The 21,591-nt window shown below is 40.4% G+C and overlaps 1 protein-coding gene across 2 annotated transcripts in view; it reads right to left on the reverse strand.

Moving 5' to 3' along the window:
* Positions 1–454: 454 nt before the first annotated feature.
* The window catches only part of LOC118829144 (cytochrome c oxidase assembly protein COX16 homolog, mitochondrial), a 145,099-nt gene continuing 123,962 nt past the window's right edge, over positions 455–21,591 (reverse strand). For both annotated transcript variants that reach the window (XM_036736111.1, XM_036736110.1), the window contains one exon: positions 455–816. In XM_036736111.1, coding sequence (XP_036592006.1) covers positions 700–816 — 117 coding nt within the window. In that variant the 3' untranslated portion in view covers positions 455–699. The remainder of the gene's footprint in view (positions 817–21,591) is intronic.

The following is a 21,591-nucleotide window of genomic DNA, read 5'->3' on the forward strand; positions in this document are numbered from 1 at the left end:
TACCCATATTTAAATTTCTGCGGATGCTCATTTCATCCCAATTAGCAAAAAGCTTAGAGAGATTTGCTAATGACTTTAAAGCTTTTTCCAAAGTGACTTCTTGGTTCTAAATATTAAACTAAGAAGCTCTACAGAGAAATGTATGGCCTGAAATAGTCTGTAGATCAAGTACTCACAGAGACTGATGGCATTTTAAATGATTGCCATTAAACAATCATTTATTTACATTGCTGCAGCTGATAAATAAGCCAAGTTCTAAAAATAAAGCAAAAACTTAAAAAAAATAAAGGGTTCAGTGGTACTTCACAGACTAGGAATAGTTGTGTCTTCCTGGTTTCTGTAGTTTCTGTTAGTACCCAGAATATTCTCATTATGAAGCAGTCTGAAGTGTAAAAATACTATCCCAGAAACTCATAAGAGGAAAAATGGAGAAAAAACCAAAAAGTCCACATCCTTCTCAATGAAGTACACTTATTTTTATTGAAAAGTGCCCATTCAGTGCAATTGCTTCCATTTGCAAATGGGTCAGATGGAAAGTACAAAGAGTTCTATTTGATTTTTTTAGACATGTTTGCCATTCAATTACTCATGTGTTGGCTTATTCTGGCATGTAATATTCACCTCCTTAGACACAGGAGCAAACGGGGATAGCCAGGTAACAACATTTTGATTTAAAAAGAGCAATGTGAGTCAGCACCCTCAGGCTTTCTTGGACTTAAGAGTTTGTGGGTCTCGTCCTTGGAGAAGGTCAGGATCTTCCCATGGTCGAGGGCCTCGGATGTTTTTCCAGTCATCAAAGGCAGAATCTTTTATTTTCTGGAAGAAAACAAAAATGAGAATATGCATATTAGTTCAGGAACTCAATGGATTGGAATCATGAACTACTAAGGCTCCTGTTGTACTATAAACTATTAAGAAATAATGTCATGACAGGTTCCACGTCCTTGGTCTCACTTGAATAAGACCTAATCAGTCTTCCATGAATAGATGACTAAATCAATTTCAGGAAGGGACCTTGATCCCTTAAAACTGAGAGACTTAGTCTTATTTATGGCGACCAAACTGAAGGTAGAAATGTTTTTATTTAATGCACCTTTGACAAAATTGAAAGGAGAGTAATTAAAGAGTGAGCTATCTTAATTTTATCATTGTTTGGTAAACTAAAAAGCAAAACACTAAGCTTAAACCATGTACCTTTGTTTTAGTCTGCTATAGGATTCTTTTGTTTTAGAATTTCTACAAATTTAGGTGGAAATCGCTTGGGTCATAGAGAATTCCAATTACCTGGGGAAATCTGGACCCTCTGGACCTCTCCGTCAAGCAGGAATGGTTCTTTAGCTAACACACAGAATTTTTCTTCCACGATGGTTTTTGAAGGTAAGTTTCTCATGTATGTTAAAAGTCAATGTCACTTCGAGAAACAAAAGCAGCCACCACATGGCTTTCCATTAACCAATAGTAGGTCAATTAGTAGGTCAAGTCAGGGATGCTTGTTCTGCATGGAAAGATGAGACAGTGTTCCAGCAGAATAATAAAAGTTTTTAGCATTTTTTACATCTGGACCTGATCCATATTAGAGTTTGAATCATCCTATCTTTTACTTTTTTCTAAGTGGCTGACCAGCACAGGGCTTGAGGTGAAGGGGGGAAAAATGATGTTTCATCCCTTCTCCTTTCTTCCTTCTGTCCATATCTTGCCTCTTTAGTCTTCATGGCAGGATGAAGTAAGAGGAGGAAAATGTGGAGCAGAAAGAGGATAAGGTTTTTGACAGTGGGTATGAGTGGATCCACTAAGAAGTAGAAGAAAAGAACTAATGTTACCAAGAAATCTGGGTTTTAGTCCCAGCTCTGCAACTCTAAGTTAGAAATCGCACAGTGAATAGAGTTCTGGCCTTGGCTGTGTGACTCTGGGCAAGTCACTTAACCTGTGCCTCAATTTCCTTTTCTGTAGAATGGGGATAATAAGAGCACCAACCTCCCAGGTTGTTTTGAGGATAAAAATGAGATATTTGTAATGTGCTTTTCAAACCTTAAAGTGATTATATAAATACATTACATATATATAATATACATTAAGCTAAATATAAATGCTAGCTATTATTAAATTAGATACTCTTCAGAGGTTAAAAAGGACTTTAGAGGCCTTCTTGTCCATTTCCTCACCCCCCTACAACATCCTTGAGAGCTGGTATCCAGCCTGTGCTAGGACACTTCTGATACTGGGGAACTCACTACCTCATGAGGCAGTCCATTCCATCTGGGGACAGTAAAAGATCTTCCTTATCTTGAACTGAAACCTACTTCCCTATAACTTGTCAAGTTTTGTTCCTTGGGGCTATACAGAATAAACTAAATACCTCTTCAAGATGACAGCAGCTCAAATATTTTAAGATAAGCATCCTATCTCCCTAAGTATTCTCCTCTCTACAGTAAATATCCTCAGTTCTTTCAACATCCCTCTTAACCTCTTTGGGTTTCAGTCTTCCCACCTGGCTCATTATTTTATTCTTGTTTTTATGTCACGATCCGTTCCAAATACATCCTTCCCCCTCTTCCCTACCCAGAGCAATGCCTTGTAACAAATGATGGACAGAGACTTTCTCAGGCCCCTCCCAGCCTGAAGATTCCGCAGTTTCTTCCTCCGGTGCCTGACTCCTTGCCAGACGGTTGTCCTAGAACTGGTGTTGGAGTTGCCCATCGGCAGGTAATAAGGTTCCTGATCGGAAGATGATGAGACAGCCAGTACCACCGTTCTCCAGGATTACACAGTCTGTACAGGGTCATTGTGAAGATCAAATGTGACAGAGAAAGCCATAAAGCGTTATTTTACTAATGATAATAATGCCATCACCGCTGTGTCTTGCCTGACCGGGAACAGGATCTGTTGTTACACATAGTGGAGAACCACGATGCCACTGATCCACGCTGACAGTTCAAGGGGAAATTATTTCAGGCACGGTTACTGAATCCCTACATGGAGAGGAATGTCATGTTCCTATATCACAGAAATACAAGGCGAGGTGGTTGCCTGGTGATCTGAAGAAATAGGAACTGCCATGATTCTTTGGTGAGATCAGCTATGAGCATGAGAGGAGAAGCGCAGTAAGGGCTCCCCCCTCAAAACAAAAACCCCAGCGACAGCAACGACTCCTGAGCAAATACTTACGAGAACTGTTTACAGTTAACTATGATTTATTGCTTCCGTTCTACCCAGTGGTAACTGCTACATAACAACATCATGACCACTGTATATGGAATACCTTAAATAAAAAGCCAGGAAAAAACATTAAAAGGTATTTATTTACTTATTTTGAGTAGGTTATTTAATTGGGCAAAGAGGATGGATTAGCATCCAGATAAGTTGTATAAATAAGACCTTTCCCCCAAACACGACCTTCTCCGATGCTCCTGCTTCTACTGCTGCTCTGTTTAGGCTTGCCTCCCTCCCACACCAAGCTGTCAATAGTGTAGGAGTTCAATCCTTACTTCCACTGAATAGAAGTACATGTATACATCTCATTTTCAACATAACTACCTCAGATGTATAAGATATGGGGAAAATGCCAAAGATGATAGCAAAAGCTCTGAATTATTCTGCTGACTTTATGAGACTTCCTGCCATCATCAATAAAATTGGCCTCTAGAAGCTAAGGAAATCTGGCTACCCTGGGAGGCATGGAGGGAAGAGCACAGCAGTAAGCATCAGGCTCCACTATTAATTAACTTAATGCCTTGGGCACAACTTCTCTGGCCTTCCGTTTCCTCAGGTGTAAAAGCAAGGGGTTTGGACTAGAAAAGCTCTAAGGTCCCTTTCAAATCGATGACTCTAAATGTTATGATCCCTTAAGTTCTGAACAAACAGGTTGAACTGTTAATCATTCCTGTCTTCAACATTTTGAAAACAGAGTGGAAGTATTTTAAGTATCCCTGAGAAATAAACCATTAAACCCAGTTTATTATCTCATATTTATGCAGTTGTCATTTAGGAAAGGAAGACTGCTGGTAATTAATAGTATACAAAGCTTCCATGCTACTTGCACACCTGGAAAACACTGATATGATTACTCATAATTCTTTTTTTTTGTTTTTTTTTTGGAAGGGGAAAGGCAGGGCAATTGGGGTTAAGTGACTTGCCCAAGGTCACACAGCTAGTAAGTGTGTCGAGTGTCTGAGGCCACATTTGAACTCAGGTCCTCCTCACTCCAGGGCTGGTGCTCTACTCACTGCGCCACCTAGCTGCCCCTGATCCTCTGTTTTTAACCTCATCTAGATTTCCTACTGAAACCTCCCTTCTACCCCACTCTAGAGAGCCATTTCTTATAATAAAGAATTTTTTGAAGGGGCAGAAAATCCAGCAGCACAAATCAGCATATCCAAGTCTGACGTTACAGTCTGCATTTCACACTCAACAAAGGAGAGAGAAGCATCCTTTTCTTCCATCTCTTCTTTGAGGACAAGCTTGGTCATCATTTGTTGCACCCAGTTTTCAATTGCTTTGTTGTTCTTTCCATTTACATTGCTGAGGTCATGACGTACATTATTTTCCTGGTTCTGCTTACTACACTTCCCATCAGTTTATATAAATCTTTTCATGTCTCTCAACATTTATCACATTCACGATTTCTTAGAGCACAATAACATTATGGTTACATTCATGCACCACAGCTTATTTATCCATTCCCTAACTGATGGGCCTGTACTTTGTTTCTACTTATTTGCTACCACAAGAAAAGTTGCCAAATGATTTTAGTGCCTATGGCAATTTTCTTTTTTTGCCAGTGATTTTCTTGGGGTTGTGAAGAACATTAAATGCCAGAGGACTTTGTATTTTATCCTCAAGGTGTTTGCCTAGCAGTAGAATCTCCGGGCACATAATTCCAAATTGCTTCCCGGACTGGTCAGACCAATTCATAGCTCCACCCACAATACTTCAGTCTTTCTACAACCCCTCTACGACTATTCCTGTCTTTTGTCATCTTTGCCAATCTGAAGAACATAATGGAGAAATATGGATTGGATGATAATACAATCAAATAGATTCAGAACTGGCTGGGTGGCTAGACTTAAAGAATAATTACTGACACTCCATTATCAAGGTGGCACAGGGTCTCTAGCAGAATACTCCAAATAGCTATACTTAGCCCCAGGCTAACATTTTTATCAACAGATTGTATGAAAGCATAGCTGGGAGGGACAACTAACACAATGGAAGACAGTCAGGATCCAAAAGGATCCTCACAAATTCTTAGAGCACTGGGCTGAATCTAGTAAGATTAAATTCTTACACTTGGTTACAAAACAACCTAACCTCCACAAACATAGGACAGTGGAGGGATGGATAGCTAGCAGTTATCCTGAAAAGAACTTGGAGGTTTTAGTGGACTGTAGGTCCGGTACAAATCAGCAATATAATGTGATAGCCAGAAAAAAAAAAAGTTAAGGCAATTCTGGGCTGCATTAGGAAGGAAGTGGCTTCTAATGAGGAGGTGATCATCCCACTGTACTCTGCCTTTGTCAGAACTCATAGAGAATACTATGTTCAGTTCTGGGCACCACTGTTAAGAAGGACATTGATAAGCTAGAGACAGTCCAGGGGAAGGCAACCAGAATGGTAAATAGTTTTGAGTTTGTGGCATAAGAGCATTGGTTAAAAGAATTGGACATCTTTAACTTGGAGAAAAGAAGACTCTGAGGGGGCACGAGAGCTGTGTTCAATGATTTTAAAGGATGTCATCTGGAGGAGAAATTAGGCTTGTTCTGCTTGTCCTTGTGACAGAACTAGGAATAAGGAGTGGAAGTAACAAAATGGCTGATTTAGGTTTGATGTCAGGAAAAACTTCCTCACAATCAGATCTGTCCAAAAGTGGAATGTCTTATCTTGAGAGATACTGGATTCCTCCTCTTTGAAGGTCTTTAAATAGAAGGTGAATAACCACTTCAGCAGTTACATTCTGGTAGGCATCCCTCTGTGTATGAGTTGGCTTAAACGGCTGCTGAGATCCCTCTCACCTCCCAAATTCTCTGATTCTATGATTCTCATTAACCTGAACTTTCCTTTCCACCAGAAGGTATATGAAATAACAAGAAAAGGAAAAATAACAAAGAAAGTTTAGTCACCATCGACAGCCAGAGCCAGAAAGACACACCTGACTCAAAATGGGAGACAGCCATGAAAAAAACTTCATGTTTTACAGAAGAAAACTATTAGACCTGTCACCAGGAAACCCATGCATGTGTTCCTGCATGTTTTGATCCTCTATCCTTAGACAGAGAAACATCTCTTCATAGTTGTTGGCCATTGAAATCACTAGCAATCCTAAAAAATGCTTTCAAAGCATAGTAATTAAGGTTAAAATATATCACTTTAACTATATATGTATATACACACACACACACACACGCACGTGTGTGCGTGTGTGTGTGTGTGTGTGTGTGTGTGTGTGTGTGTGTATTGGCAGCAATGATCACATCTTTGGTACTTTAAACTGCCTAGAAAATAATAACTTGAATTTGTTTCTTCTAAGGGGTCCAAAGTGCTTTGTATACCTTATCTTACGGAAGAGATTATTTCTTTCACTTAGATACAGAAACCAAGATGCTGAAAGGTTAAGCAACTGGTAACCAACTACAAATTTACTAGATTAAATTCCTTCAAAGTAGGGGCCATGTAGTATCTAAACTTTATATCTAGCACAATATTTTGCCCACAGTTAGTATTCAGTAATATTTCCTGTATTGTACTACAAATGAAGCAGTTCAAATTTCTAAATCTATGGATTTACATATATACCAAGTTAGTTTTTTTTTCACTTGTGTTGGTTCTGTGTCTTTGATATCTATGATTTCTCCCCCCACCCCAGAATCTAGAAAAATGCTTTGCATGTAGTAGTCATTCTAATGATGCTGAGTGACAAGAGTAGTTAGATGCAATATTGTAAAAATTCCTCCTCTATTATATTATCATATATATTATATTCCTCCCCCATATATTATATTATTCCTCCTATATTATATATATCCTCCTTTATTATATATAATAATAAAGAATATAAATGATTACTGTATTCTTGATATTTAAAAAACTTTAAAGTATAAAAGATATACCCGAGAAACTTTTACTTAAACAGAGGACCATCACTGACCATCTGAGTTATCTGAGTTTCCTCAGACTTTTTCCAGTGTGTTTTTCTCCCACGCTGGGGGGGTGGGGAGAAAGGATGGAGTCCAGGATACGCTCTAGTTGGATAGGCATGGACAAGTAATTCCAGTTTGATACCAGCAAGGAAAGGACCACACAAAAGCCACCTTTGTGCTGGGAGGCTGTTTCAACAATCCGGCTAGCAGCTGTTGTGGGGGTGTAAGACCAACACAACCCCAACAACAAGCACCCCACAAAGGCACAGGTTCTTTTGATCTGCTTAACTAAGGAAAGCTACGTGAAGGGGTTGACAAGCTTACTTTAATTCAGCATACAAATATCATTCACTTAGTTCAGGGGAAGAGACCAGCACACTGAACTTCAGAGTAAATTACAAACAAATTACAAACATCAACAGACAGACCAAATACAGATTCATAGTTAGCAACATCTAGGTTCAGCCTGGGAGCTCAGAACAAGGGCTGGCCCAGAGTCACACCGCCGCCACTGCTGTGGGTGAGAGCTCCAAAGAAGGCAAAGCCAACCCCTGGTTTTATATCTTTTTCAGCGTCAGGGGTGAGTCACACATGCAACTCACCACGTGACCTAAAATCATCACAAAGAGGTGACTTAAACCCACATGGTCTAAGAGCCTCTGATGTCCCAAACCTATCACTCAAACTCATGTGTAAAAGTAGGCCCTCCCCTGAGTTAGCCCCACCTTGGTTACCAATCCACACCCACATAGGTTTTAACCTAATAGGGGTTTGGGCCTGGGGCTTAGCATCTAGTAAGGCTCAATGAAATACACTGAATTATTCAAAGGAAACAAACCAAACTCTTCAAGGGCACTGGCTGAACTAAGTGCTAAGAGCCCATTTTGCTTACCAACACAGAGGCTTAGAATCACTTCCCAAATTATTCCAAGAAAAGAAAAACTCCCTTACAACTCATACAAGCAAGTGGCCAGTGTATTGTATCCATATTCCTGCCCTTTCCTTCAGCTAAATTAGGTTAATGCTGAACAGTTCTTGGTTGGAATCTTTCTGAAAGCGAATTCAGATGACCAGCTAGAATAAGGATAACCACAGGCTGCTAATGTGCTTCTGCTTTATCCCTTGCTCAAGAACGATTACTGATGGACAGAGGTAGGAAAGAAGAGTACCAACAACTGTAGTCTTAAAGGAGGGGTTCTTAATCTGGGATCCATGAACTTGCTTTAAAAAATATTTTGATAACTGTATTGTAACACTGTTGGTTTCTTTTGTAATCTTATTTTTTTTTTAATTTTATGAATTTAAAAGCATTATTTTGAAAAGGAATCTATGGGCTTCACCACACTGTTGCCAAACAGTTACATGACAATCAAAAATTACGAACTCTTTCCTTAAGACTGTTTTAAGAGATTCTTCTTTCCTACACCTTACTGACAAAAGGAATCAGGAGATGGTATTGACAGTAGCCAGGGAACAGGGAAGATGACAGGAACGGGTAAGTCCCACAGGAAAGAAGTTGGGAGATGAGAGGAAAGAAAGTAGCTAGATGGAAGCTGAGGCCCTCACCACCCCTTTGCTACTATGGAAGAATCTTTGCTCTGCTTTTGTCTACAAGTTGTCATGATCTGAGTACAACAAAATTAGTTTGATGTTAAGCAAAATCCATTCCATTTAATTAGTTTTACCCAGAGTACCTCTAATAAAGGTCTCTAAGGTCTCATCATGGCATGGAGGTGAACTTGGGTTCCTGAAGGCTATGCCAGTGGACTGACTGCCCAAGCAGGCTCTATCAAGCTTGGAAGGCTTTTGGTATAGGCCCAGTGACTAATTGCCTATCAGTCCATGGACCAGCCAAGCTAATGACGGGAGGCTCATCACCAGGCTGGCTTTAGGCTGACACATTTTTGGCCAGAACAACTCTTGACTTAATCAACAAGCATTCATTAAGGCACCATTCTAGCTGCTGGGGATATAAATCCCAAGAATGAAACAATCCCTATTCTCCAACAAGGACTTACATTTCTAAGTCCATGATTAAGTCACCTCATTCTGATACCAGTAGTATTCTCCTGGTGATGCTGTATTGTTGTAAATTAGAACACCTCAATCTACGAAGAATCAAAGTTGTAGGTGACCCAAAGGGAAAACAGAGACAGTCTGGTGGGCACAAGTAAGAATGCAACAGATCTCCAATGATAGCCCTGTTTTAACAACCCAGCTAGCAGCTTCTGCGGGGGCGTAAGATGCACCCAGGACGCTGCCGGGACTCTGGAAAAGCACAGGTTCTTTTTATCTGCTTAAACAAGGAAAGCATGGTGAAGGGGTTGACCAGCTTACTTTAATCCAGCATTCAGTTAGCATACAGACAACATTGATTTAGTTCAGGGGAAAACATCAGCATTAAGTTAGCATTCAGTTAGTTCAGGGGAGCATACAGACAAGCATCAAGAGACAGACCAAATACAGATTCATTGACTTACTTCAGGGGAAAAAAACCAGCACCCTGAGGTTCAAAACATTCATTTAGTTCGGGGGAAAAACAAACCAGCACCCGGAACCTCAAAACCAAAATACAAACAAATTACAAATATCAACAGACAGACCCAATACAATTCATAGTTACCAACATCTGGGCTCAGCCCGAGAGCAAGGGCTGGCCCAGAGTCACGCTTACTTGCCGCTGCTCCCACACCAACCGGAAAAGGAAAGAGAGAGCTTCAAGCTGTCCTCTCCCCTCTTATAGGGTTTTTGACATCATCAAGCGCCGCCTGAATGACCAGGGCCGACTGGTTCTTGACTTGGCCCCTCCCCCTAGCGTAGACCAGGTTCTGGAGCTAACACCTCCCCTCAGCCAGCCCCATGACTCATCACACAGGAAGTTGTCTGCTTCCTGGAATGCTCTTTGGGCTTCCTGCCCCAGAAGAGCAAGCCACAGTGTCCAGAGGCTCAATGAGGTAAGCTGAGTCATTCAAAGAAAACAAAGGCCATTCTGGTTACAAGCCCCTATGCAAGAAATGAATAAGGAATGTTATTATGTATGACCAGAAGAGAGAAAGGCCACTCATGTGGTCAGAGGAAGAGATAAAAAATGAACACTTAGTGTGCTTTACTATTATCCATGTTATGTAAAAAGACTAGAAGAAAGCCTCTGGCATGATGGGTATATTCTCTGTGGAAGCTGTACAAGAGAATTTAGACAAGAATCATATGGGATGCATATAGGATGGCTGTGATCTGTACCAATGGAAGATATATCAATATTAATAAAATAACATACCTACTGGAATAAATCAGAAGACCTGGGTTCAAATTCCAGCTTTACAATTTTACTACCTATGTAACTTTGGGCAAGTGACTTATCTTTTCTGGGCCTCAGTTTCCTCCACTGTAAAATGAGAGGGTTTGACTCTTAGATGACTTTCCAGCTCCTAATCTACAAGCCTAAGAATGGCCAGAGCTGCAAAAGGGATAAGGAAGCGAGTTATTTTCCTACCAAAGGCATTTCTTTTTTGCCCTTTCGTGTTCTTCTTGTATATCTGAGTTGACAAGGACTTGAAATATTGATGGGAAGGAAAATTCAAAGCATAGGACAGAAGATTTTCATTTCAAGATAGGAGCACACGTCTGGCGATGCTCTGTCAGAGGCCAGACTGAAGACGGGCTTTCTCTGTTCTGGAGCTCAGTTTACAGGAGTAACTTCTAAAGCATATCATTTATTCATTCAGCAAATATTTATGAAGTAGCTACTATGTGTGGAGTACAAAAAGATGCCCGGATCTCCCCTACCTGAAGCACTTTTGCTGGCTGGCTTAGAGAGGAGGTCTAGAAATACTAAAATCTACATAGCCATAAGGGCATTAGAACAAGTGGTTAATTGCGGGAATTGGACGAACAACAGTGACTTCATCTCGTGACTCAATTCTGGAGCTAGCTCAGTTCCTTTTCTATTCAGTTATGGGCCTAGTTCAATTTCTGACTTGTGAGAAAACTTTATTCAACTGTGGGAATTAGGAGAAAACCTTATTGCATTGTTTGAACCCAGCCCTGCATGGCTGGGAATCCGGACCACCTGTATCTGCTGGCTTAGAGACCCTTAACGAAGGACCTTGGTTATGCTGACCAGAAACCCAGTCGGATCCACAGATTCTTTGCAAGGAATGTTTTTTCACAATTATACATCTCAATCAACTCATATATCTTATCCAAAAACTGGTCCCATATGGATCAATCAATTATTGTTTCCCAGTCCTGATTGTTTACCGACACTTGGGGGGAGTGGGACACCTCTTTTTATGATTTCAGGGAACTGCACCTGTTTGCTTTCCCCTCCCAGCTTGGAAAGTCCCTGATCTTTCCTACAATTAGAAACCTGATTACCTAATTTTGTATCCTGGTTGTTGTCTTTTAATTAACAGGTCCAATTTGATTAATTGTTTTTAATAAATGAAATCTTTTTCTGCTGAAATTGAGGCGGTCTGGTCCTCGCTTGCTGATGCGCTGCTTAACGCTCACACCTTTGTTTCCCCAGCCACTTCAACTTTCACCCACAACAGGCATAACTGATAAGCACTTAAATTCCTGTGGAATAAATGGATTAATGGGGAACGGTAACCACAAGGTTATGGTAGATGGAGCCAAAATAAGGAATCCCTGAAGTTAGGAATGCGAAATCTATTTGTATCTGTGTCTAGACACATGGTAATTGCTTAGATAAAGAAGTGGAGCAATAATATGCGTCAATGCAAGGGGACTTAGTAGTCTAGAATGCCCTCTCTACTTTCATTTCAGATTTGGTTTTGGGTTGGGCAGATACAATTCTGTGTGCCTCAGTTTCTTCCTCAAGGCTTAACTGGTCATCTTTTTTAGTCCCACCAGAAAAGGCACTAGAAACGCATACAATGTATTTTGTAGTCTAAATGAGTGAGCAACTTTCTACGCAGCTTGAGGATTGTGTAAACTTTGTATTTCTCAATGTAGTGGAAAAAGCACCGGACACAGAATCAATCAGTCACTAAGCATTTATTAAGCACCTACTAGGTGCCAGGTACCGTGCTAAGGACTGGGAATATGAAGAAAGGCAAGAGAGGCCCTGCTCTCAAGAAGTTCATGAGCTAATGCGGGAGATAACATGCAAACAGCACAAGTAAGATATGTACAGGATAAATAAGATATAATTAACAAAGAGGAGGCGTGACAATTAAGAGGGTTAGGCAAAGGCTTCCTGTGGAAGGCAGGATTTTAGTTGGAACTTGAAGGAAGCCAGAGAAGCTAGGAGGCAGAGATGAAGAGGGAGAGCATTGCAGGTATGAGGGACAGCCAATGAAAATGCCTAGGCTGAGAGATGGAGTGTTTCGTTGTTGGAAGAGAAAGCAGGCCAGTGTCACTGGATCAAAGAGCATGGGGGTGGGGAGGTGGGAAGCAAGACGGGAAGCAAGATGGGAAGGAGGCTTGTGAGAAAAATTTTTATTTCTCTTTTGTATTTAATAACTAATTATTGTACTGGGACCAAGGTTTTCCCCCTTTTCTACTTCCTTACCCAGAAATCAACCAGTGTGAGAAATCTTTCTAAAAGATTTGCCCAGGAAAAGTGACCAAGACTTGGGTGATCCAAGTCACCTACCCAAAGATCCTCACTGTAATACAGCCCAGTCTTTCATTATAATATTTGTTTTCTTATTAATTGTTAAACACTCAGAGTTGATTGTCACCCTTGGGAACACCTACTTTTCCAAGAGCATGGAAACCACAACCATGAGGGGTCTTTGACATTCGAAAGAGTCACTGACCTCCTTTTATTAATCAACATGCTAGCCTTATTAACAAAATGCTTAAATTACCCAGAAACTATGTCTCTCAAACTTTTTAAATGCCACACTAGGTTATAAAGAGCTTTGATCACTAAAGAGGATTTTATATACTATGTCTAAACCATATGTAATACCAACTCCTTATTTCATATATTATGAATAGGAAAAACCTTGATTTCTAGGCTTAAATACAAGACCATCCGCTGATTTCAACGTGACTGGAAACTAGATTTAAACTAAGAAAGAACTGGAATGAATTGTACTTGTAAGTAACATGAAGAGCCTAGGCTTGAGACCAGAACAACCTGAACCCCAGACCATACCTGACCACCAGTTCTCTGAGTTTAAAGTTAAAACACTTCACTTCAATTTTCCCACTACATGAGGTTTGCTATTATCATTTCTGCAAAGACTTTTCAAAAACACAGGACTTCAGTGCTAGAAGAGGAAGTGGAGAGTATCTTGGAGTGAGCAGTGGTAATGTGGCATAACAGACTGGGTCCTGGCCTTGTGATCAGGAAGACCTGGGTTCAAATCTCACCTCACAATTAATATGCGTGACCCAGGGCAAGCAAGCTCTCTCTCTTTTCTGGGCCACAATTATCTCATCTGTAAAATAGGGAGGTTGGATTCATTAGCCTTAAAGGTTCCTCTAGGTGTAAAGCTATGATCTTATGATCCAGTTCAATCTTTTGTCATTTTAAAGATGAGGAAAGTTAAGCCCAGAGACTTTAAGGTCAGGGTGTTCTAGTTTTTTAACATGAAATATCTTTTTTCCCCATTAGAACTGTGATTTATTTGGTGTAAGGTGCTCCTAGGGAGGAATTCCCTCTACCTATGCAGACTGGCACCTTCTCTGCAATATATAGTCTTAGATGGCTATCTGGGGTGTTAAGAAGTTAAGGGTCACAAAGTCAAGATATGCGAAAGGCAGAACTTGAACCCAGGTCTTTCTGCCTCTGAGGCCAGTTCTCTATCTACCACATTATGTTGCCTCTCATGAAGTATCTACTTTATGTATTTTATATTAAACAACCACCAGGGTTATGAAATTTTAATCAAACCCTTTACCTATTCATCCTGATTTCTATACCCACAAAATGAGCTGCCAGCAGTGTGGCAGAGCTGGTCTGGAAAAGAGCAAAGAAAAATAAAACTAAAAAAAAATACTGGAAGCCAAGAGGAGAAAGGGGAAGAAAGACTTGATTTGAGTCAAGTCTTTGTATGTCCTTGCACATAGCAAACATTCAAATATTCCCCCAATGAATTAATGTATATGCAAAAATAATTTCTTTGAATCCAATGTCAATATAAAGCTGGAAGAAATGTTTTGTGGATTCATAAAAATCTTACTATTTAGATTTTCCAGTTTATCCTCCAAGTTTACTTTTCAGTTTCTCTGTGTTTTTGATTCAAAGGTTTCCAACAATGAAGCTTCCTTGCCTTCTTCATAGAGTCCAAAAATAAGGTGTCTTATTGCTAGGAAAATATTTACAGAACTTGGGCCCAAGTTTTCCACTCTCTGGAGTATCATCAACACTATAAACCCAAAATAATCTTGGCTTGAAAGAGATGTCATAATTAACCAGCCCACAAAAGACAAATCTTTCATTTTACCTCTAGCATCATTGAGTGTCTGGATATATAGCTTCTGTTAATGTGTGTGCAATTTATAAGCTGGCCTTCTGAATCTGCTCAGGAGATGGCATTCATTCACACAGCTTTCTATCAGGTACAGTGTAGTAATATACACACACCCCTCCAAAAAAGAGGAATTTGGCCCTTTTGGGGTCTTTAGGCACAGCTCATTCTTAGACTCCAGCTTGACAAAATAAGGGGAGAAATAAGACCAAAGCGCCTCCCAATAGCCATTAGTTCAGTCCCTTTGAGGCTAAAACCAGATGCCTTTCTTAGTATATGCCCCTGGGTACTTTCCTTTATTTCTCTGTACTTTGGTTCTTCAGTTTGTCAAGTGATATAAGTTGGTCCCTGGTGGTGGCTTTCTTCCTGGCAGCTTCCCTTATCCTTGCTTTCATAAAGTATTTCTACACATCCAGCTGGACATACAGTCTAATCTTAAGTCCAAACCATACAAATTTTGCCCATCATAGTAACTGAGCTTGGCAGTGCTCAACTCCACAGTGACTCCATTCTTTCAGCAATGAAATATTTCATGAACTAAATCAATTTTCATCTTTTAGCCTATGCTATGGAGAAAACTTAGAGCAAAGTATAATATGGCATGCTGCATCTTTGTAACAGAATGTCACCTTTCTCACTCCATGCTGGGCTGCTGGTAAAACCCATTCTACTGAGACAGGAGAAGAGCACCTAGAAGCACTGTTCTGTTCATATTACTGTTACCTTTACCAACAAATGGGATTCTTCTAAGCATCAAGAACTAGGAACACTTGGTTCTAAGCCAAGAAACCAGGATTCTCTTCTTTACTTAGCCTTTCATTCTGCCTGGTGTTCAGAAAGGGAGGCTGACATATGCTTATACGTTAACCCATCTGCAGTGAGAATGATGCTTGCCAGGAAATTTGGATAGGCCTTTGGCTAAACACGAAAGTATCTTTGGCTATCTGTGATGTGCTAAACCACTGTGATTCACTTAGGACTAAAAGCAAATGAAAGAACCACAGAATCTCAGTGTCGTAAGGAATCTTGGAGCTGTATCTACCTCACGAGGCAGCGATGCTAGGATGAGATTAACATATATGACTTTTTAAAATGGGAAACACTATACAGATTTATACAAATATTACTATTAATATTCCTGGCTGACATTTACGCATAGCACTTTAAGGTTTATTTAACATACATTATCTCATTTAATCCTTATAACAACTCCCAGAGCTAGAGGCTACTATTATCCCCATTTCATAGGTGAAGAAACCGAGAGTCAGAGAACCACTTGGATAGAAAGTCCAGGAGCAGGAACTGGAACTAAGAGCATCCAGATTCCAAGTCTAGCATTCTCTCTGCTATACAATCCTGCAAATGATAATGCTCAGGACAAACCCTGATGCATGAAGATGGAGCAGCCTCTTTCCTTTCCCAACTCCGTTTTGCTGAGACATCCTGGTGTGACAAAGGTAAAGAAGGAAAGTGTTTGTTTCCATTAACGGTTAATCCCCCGGACGATGGATAAAAGGGAAACCACAGCCCACTTGTACTTTGGTCCTGAGTTACAGCTGTTGTTCAGAGAGCTCTCGATCCATTGCAGCAGCAACAGTTTTGTTGATGGCTGAAGTTCAAGTAGTCTCAAATCCCCAAGAGGTTTTGTCCCGATTAGTTCTGAGACAAACACCTGAGGATATTGCTCCTCTCCACCCTGGTCACCTCCGCCCCTCCCCCTTTGGCAACCTGACAGCTGTGGGGAGAATAGGTACTTTCCTTTTATACTTTTGAGAGAGAAATGGAGAAGCTGACGCTTCAGAGGAGAGGAAAACACGATGCCCTTGGAATAAAACTGAAAAAGTGGGCAGCACAAAAATCACTCTGGAAGGGAGTCTGTTAATATGGCACTAGAAGGAGGAGCAAGAAAAAACAGAGCGCAGTGTAGTAGAGCGAGCAGTTGCTTGGGGGTTACGAGGCCTAAGTTCTAGTTCTAGCTCTGGTTCTGCCACTAATTAATTGTAGGACCTTGGTCATTTCACCTCTGTAGGTCTAGTTTCCTCATCTGAAGAATGAGGAAATTGGACTAGATCATTGGTATCAAACTCAAATGGAAAAGAAGCCGTTACACCCTACAGAAGGATGCCTGTGGGCCACAGACTGATTTAGAAAACTATATATTGGAAGTTCCAGGGGCGGAGCCAAGATGGCGGCAGGAAACCAGAGACTAGCGTGAGCTCCCTGCCGAGTCCCTCCAAAAACTCATAAAAAATGGCTCTGAACCAATTCTAGAACTGCAGAACCCACAAAAGCAGCAGAGGGAAGCAGGGCTCCAGCCCAGGACAGCCTGGATGGTCTCTGGGTGAGGTCTATCACACACGGAGCTCGGAGCTGGGAGCTGGGAACAGAGCGGAGCAGAGCCCAGCATAAGCGGCAACAAACCAACCAGACCAGGAGCCAGGCGGAGCATGCCCTAGCGCCCTGAATCAGTGAACTGCGGCAGTTACCAGACCTCTCAACCCACAAACACCAAAGACAGTGGAGAAGGTTAGTGGGAAAAGCTGCGGGAGTGGAAGGAGTTCACGGTTGGGCTTCCAGCCCCGGGGGCAGCGGAGGTGGGGCAGCTACAGCTGTTGTTACTTCCGGCTCCAGGCCCACCTGGTGGGAGGAATTAAGTGGCGGATCAGAGCAGGAGTGCATAGCCTGCTGAAGATTTAAGCCCAGTCCGGGTTGGTGGTTCTTGGGGAAGGAGGAGTGCTGGTGTGGCAGAGCTGGCACCTCCCCCCCAAACGTGGAACATAGAACTCTCTAGTCTACAAGCAGTCATACCCCGCTGAAAAACTCAAGGGTCAAGTTAGTTGGTTGGAAATATGGCCAGGCAGCGAAAACACACCCAGATTCAGTCTCAGACTTTGGATTCTTTCTTTGGTGACAAAGAAGACCAAAACATACAGACGGAAGAAGTTAACAAAGTCAAAGAGCCTACAACAGAAGCCTCCAAGAAAAATATGAACTGGTCCCAGGCCATGGAAGAGCTCAAAAAGGATTTGGAAAAGCAAGTTAGAGAAGTAGAGGAAAAATTGGGAAGAGAAATGAGAAGGATGCGAGAAAACCATGAAAAACAAGTCAATGACTTGCTAAAGGAGACCCAAAAATATACTGAAAAATACACTGAAGAAAACAACACCTTAAAAAATAGACTAACTCAAATGGCAAAAGAGCTCCAAAAAGCCAATGAGGAGAAGAATACCCTGAAAGGCAGAATTAGCCAAATGGAAAAGGAGGTCCAACGGACTACTGAAGAAAATACTACTTTAAAAATTAGATTGGAGCAAGTGGAAGCTAGTGACTTTATGAGAAACCAGGATATTATAAAACAGAACCAAAGGAATGAAAAAATGGAAGACAATGTGAAATGTCTCATTGGAAAAACCACTGACCTGGAAAATAGATCCAGGGGAGATAATTTAAAAATTATTGGACTACCTGAAAGCCATGATCAAAAAAAGAGCCTAGATATCATCTTTCAAGAAATTATCAAGGAGAACTGCCCTGATATTCTAGAGCCACAGGGCAAAATAGAAATTGAAAGAATCCATCAATCACCTCCTCAAATAGATCCCAAAAAGAAATCTCCTAGGAATATTGTCGCCAAATTCCAGAGCTCCCAGATCAAGGAGAAAATACTGCAAGCAGCCAGAAAGAAACAATTTGGGTATTGTGGAAACCCAATCAGAATAACCCAAGATCTGGCAGCTTCTACATTAAGAGATCGAAGGGCTTGGAATACAATATTCCGGAGGTCAATGGAGCTAGGATTAAAACGCAGAATCACCTACCCAGCAAAACTGAGTATCATGCTCCAACGCAAAATATGGATTTTCAATAAAGTAGAGGACTTTCAAGCTTTCTCAGTGAAAAGACCAGAACTGAATAGAAAATCTGACTTTCAAACACAAGAATCAAGAGAAGTATGAAAAGGTAATCAAGAAAAAGAACAAGAAAAAGAAATTGCAAGGGACTTACTAAAGTTGAACTGTTTTGTTTACATTCCTACATGGAAAGATGACGTGTATGATTCATGAGACCTCAGTATTAGGGTAGTTGAAGGGAATATGCATATATATATATATATATATATATGTATAAGTGAATGTATATGTATGTATATATGTATGGGTATATATATATATATACACACACACACACATAGAGAGAGAGAGAGAGAGAGAAAGGGAGAGAGAGAGAGAGAGAGAGAGAGAGAGAGAGAGAGGACACAGGGTGAGTTGAAGATGAAGGGAAGATATCTAAAAAAAATAAAATCAAATTAAGGGATGAGATTGGAATATACTAAGAGAGGGAGATAGGGAGAGACAGAGTGGGGTGGATTATCTCCCATAAAGGTGGCAAGAGGAAGCAGTTCTGGGGGAGGAGGGGAGAGGGCAGATAAGGGGGGAATGAGTGAATCTTGCTCTCATCAGATTTGGCCTGAGGAGGGAATACCATACATACTCAATGGGGTATCTTACCACACAGGAAAGAAGAGGGAAGATGATTTTAAAAAAGGGGGGGGGGGATGATGGAGGGGAGGGCAGATGGAGGTGGAGGTAATCAAAAACAAACACTTTGGAAAGGGGACAGGGTCAAGGGAGAAAATTCAATAAAGGGGGATGGGGTTGGGAAGGAGCAAAATATAGTTAGTCTTTCACAACATGAGTATTGTGGAAGGGTTATACATAATGAGACACATGTGGCCTGTGTTGAATTGCTTGACTTCTTAGGGAGGGTGGGTGGGAAGGGAGGAGGGGAGAGAATTTGGAACTCAAAGTTTTAAAAACAGACGTTCAAAAACAAAAAAAAAAAAAAGATTTTGCATGCAACTAGAAAATAAGATACACAGGCAATGGGGCGTAGAAATTTATCTTGCCCTACAAGACAGGAAGGCAAAAGGGGATGGGAGGGGAGTGGGGTGACAGAAGGGAGGGCTGACTGAGGAACAGGGCAACCAGAATATACGCCATCTTGGAGTGGCGGGGGGGAGGGTAGAAATGGGGAGAAAATTTGTAATTCAAACTCTTGTGAAAACCAATGCTGAAAACTAAATATGTTAAATAAATAAATTAAATTTTAAAAAAAGCCAAAAAAAAGAAAACTATATATTAACATTACCTATGTTCTATTGTATTTTTATTTATTTTGTTAAATATTTCTCAATTACATTTTCATCTGGTTCAGGCCAATGCTAACATCCTGCGAGGATCTCTCTTTTTCATGTACTTATGGGAGGGAAAAGTACGGGGCCACAAATCAAATAATAGAGAAAAATACCAAGTTAGAGAATTTTTCTATTGGGAAAATTGAGGGCTACTTATTGTGTTTTTAACAACCAGGTCATTTTCTTTTCTTCTACATGCTAAAAATAATTTGGTCTGACTATTCCCTGAGGAAATTAGGATTAAGATAAAGTACAGAACAGAGATTCTTAACCCTCTGTGTCATGGACTCCTCTGGCAGTCTGGTGAAAACTATGGATCCCATTTCATAATATTGTTTTTAAATGTATAAAATAAAACATACCAGATAACAAAAGAAACCAATTATATTGACATATGGTTATCAAAATGTAAAAACAAAACAGAAAAGCAAGTTCATGGATCCCAGGTTAAGAACCCTTGTATGTTCTACAAAAATAATTTTTAAAAAGCCTTGAAGTCCCTTTCATCCCACTCTCATTTACAGAGGAAAAAACTGAGCAAAAATGAAACCTGCTGAAGGTCTCAGAACTGATGGAGAAAGAATTAAAACTCAAGTCCTTCACTCCTACCTCCAGTGTTCTAACCACAACTCTGTGTGATCTATAAAATGGCCCAATTCTTATTTCTTTTAAAGAGTATTAAAGACTGGAAAGTGGTGTTGGATCTTAGTTTTAGATGCCCAAAGCTTAGTACTTGAGGGTATTTGATTTAATATCTCTTTAAGAGAGGGAATATAAGGAAATATTAGGCAGGCTTCCTTTCAGGAGACAGGGAGGTCATCTATGAGAGTTTCTTGAACCTGTGGTCATCAAATCTACCAAATAAGACAGACAAGGAAGAAAAAGAAGAAATAAAAATCATAAGACACAGCTGGAGAGTGAGAGCTGAATATAATTTCAAAGTTTTAATGTTTGTTGAATTGAAATTTTAGACTTCTATCACTGAAAGAACTGAGTGTAGAAAAAGACCTTAGGATTCAGTTAGAAAATTGAAGTCCAGAAAAGCTAAGTAGTTTACCAAAGGTCACATACATGGCCAGCAAATAGCAGAACTGGTATTAGAACCCAGGTCCTCTGACTCCAAATCTTGTCTTCCATCAACCAATCATTTATTAAATGCCAGCTATGTGCCCAGCACTGTGTAAGATGCTATGAAGATGCCAAATCAGTATGAGATCTGCCCCTAGCATACAAGAACCTTATAATCTAATTAGAGAGACAAGGCAAATGTCTAAAATAACTCAAGAACAAGACAACATATATGTTAGGGTGCTAAACAGTGTGATATTGAATAAAACTGGATAATTATAGAAAAGGTAGTTTATTAATATATTTGACAAGACATACAAGAAGAATTTTTAAAAGGACAGATAAATGTGATCAAGAATCAGCAAAGACTTAATTCAGGAGTCAAGTTTGACCTAACTAAGCCTTGAAGGAAGGTTTTGGACAGGTGGAGAGAAGAAAACAAAACAATATTTCAGGTAGGGATAACCACAGGGGCAAAGCTATAGGGACTGAGCAGGGAAAGTTGTATGCTACAGGAAGTAGAATTAGGAAGTATGAGATAAAGTTGAAAAGGCAGGTTGGGGCCAGACAGTAAACATCCTTAAATAGTAGTTTGAACTTTACTCCATGGGCAATGGGGAGCCATTGAAGGTTTCTGAGTAGGAAGATAACATAGTAAAAGTGGTGTTTTGCTTGACTCTAGTATAGAAGGGGAGGGCCTGGTGAGGGAGGAGAGGGAAGGGCCTGGAGCTACAACAATCTAGGTATT

The sequence above is a fragment of the Trichosurus vulpecula genome, chromosome 8 (assembly GCF_011100635.1).
Source record: "Trichosurus vulpecula isolate mTriVul1 chromosome 8, mTriVul1.pri, whole genome shotgun sequence".
Lineage (NCBI taxonomy): Eukaryota > Metazoa > Chordata > Mammalia > Diprotodontia > Phalangeridae > Trichosurus > Trichosurus vulpecula.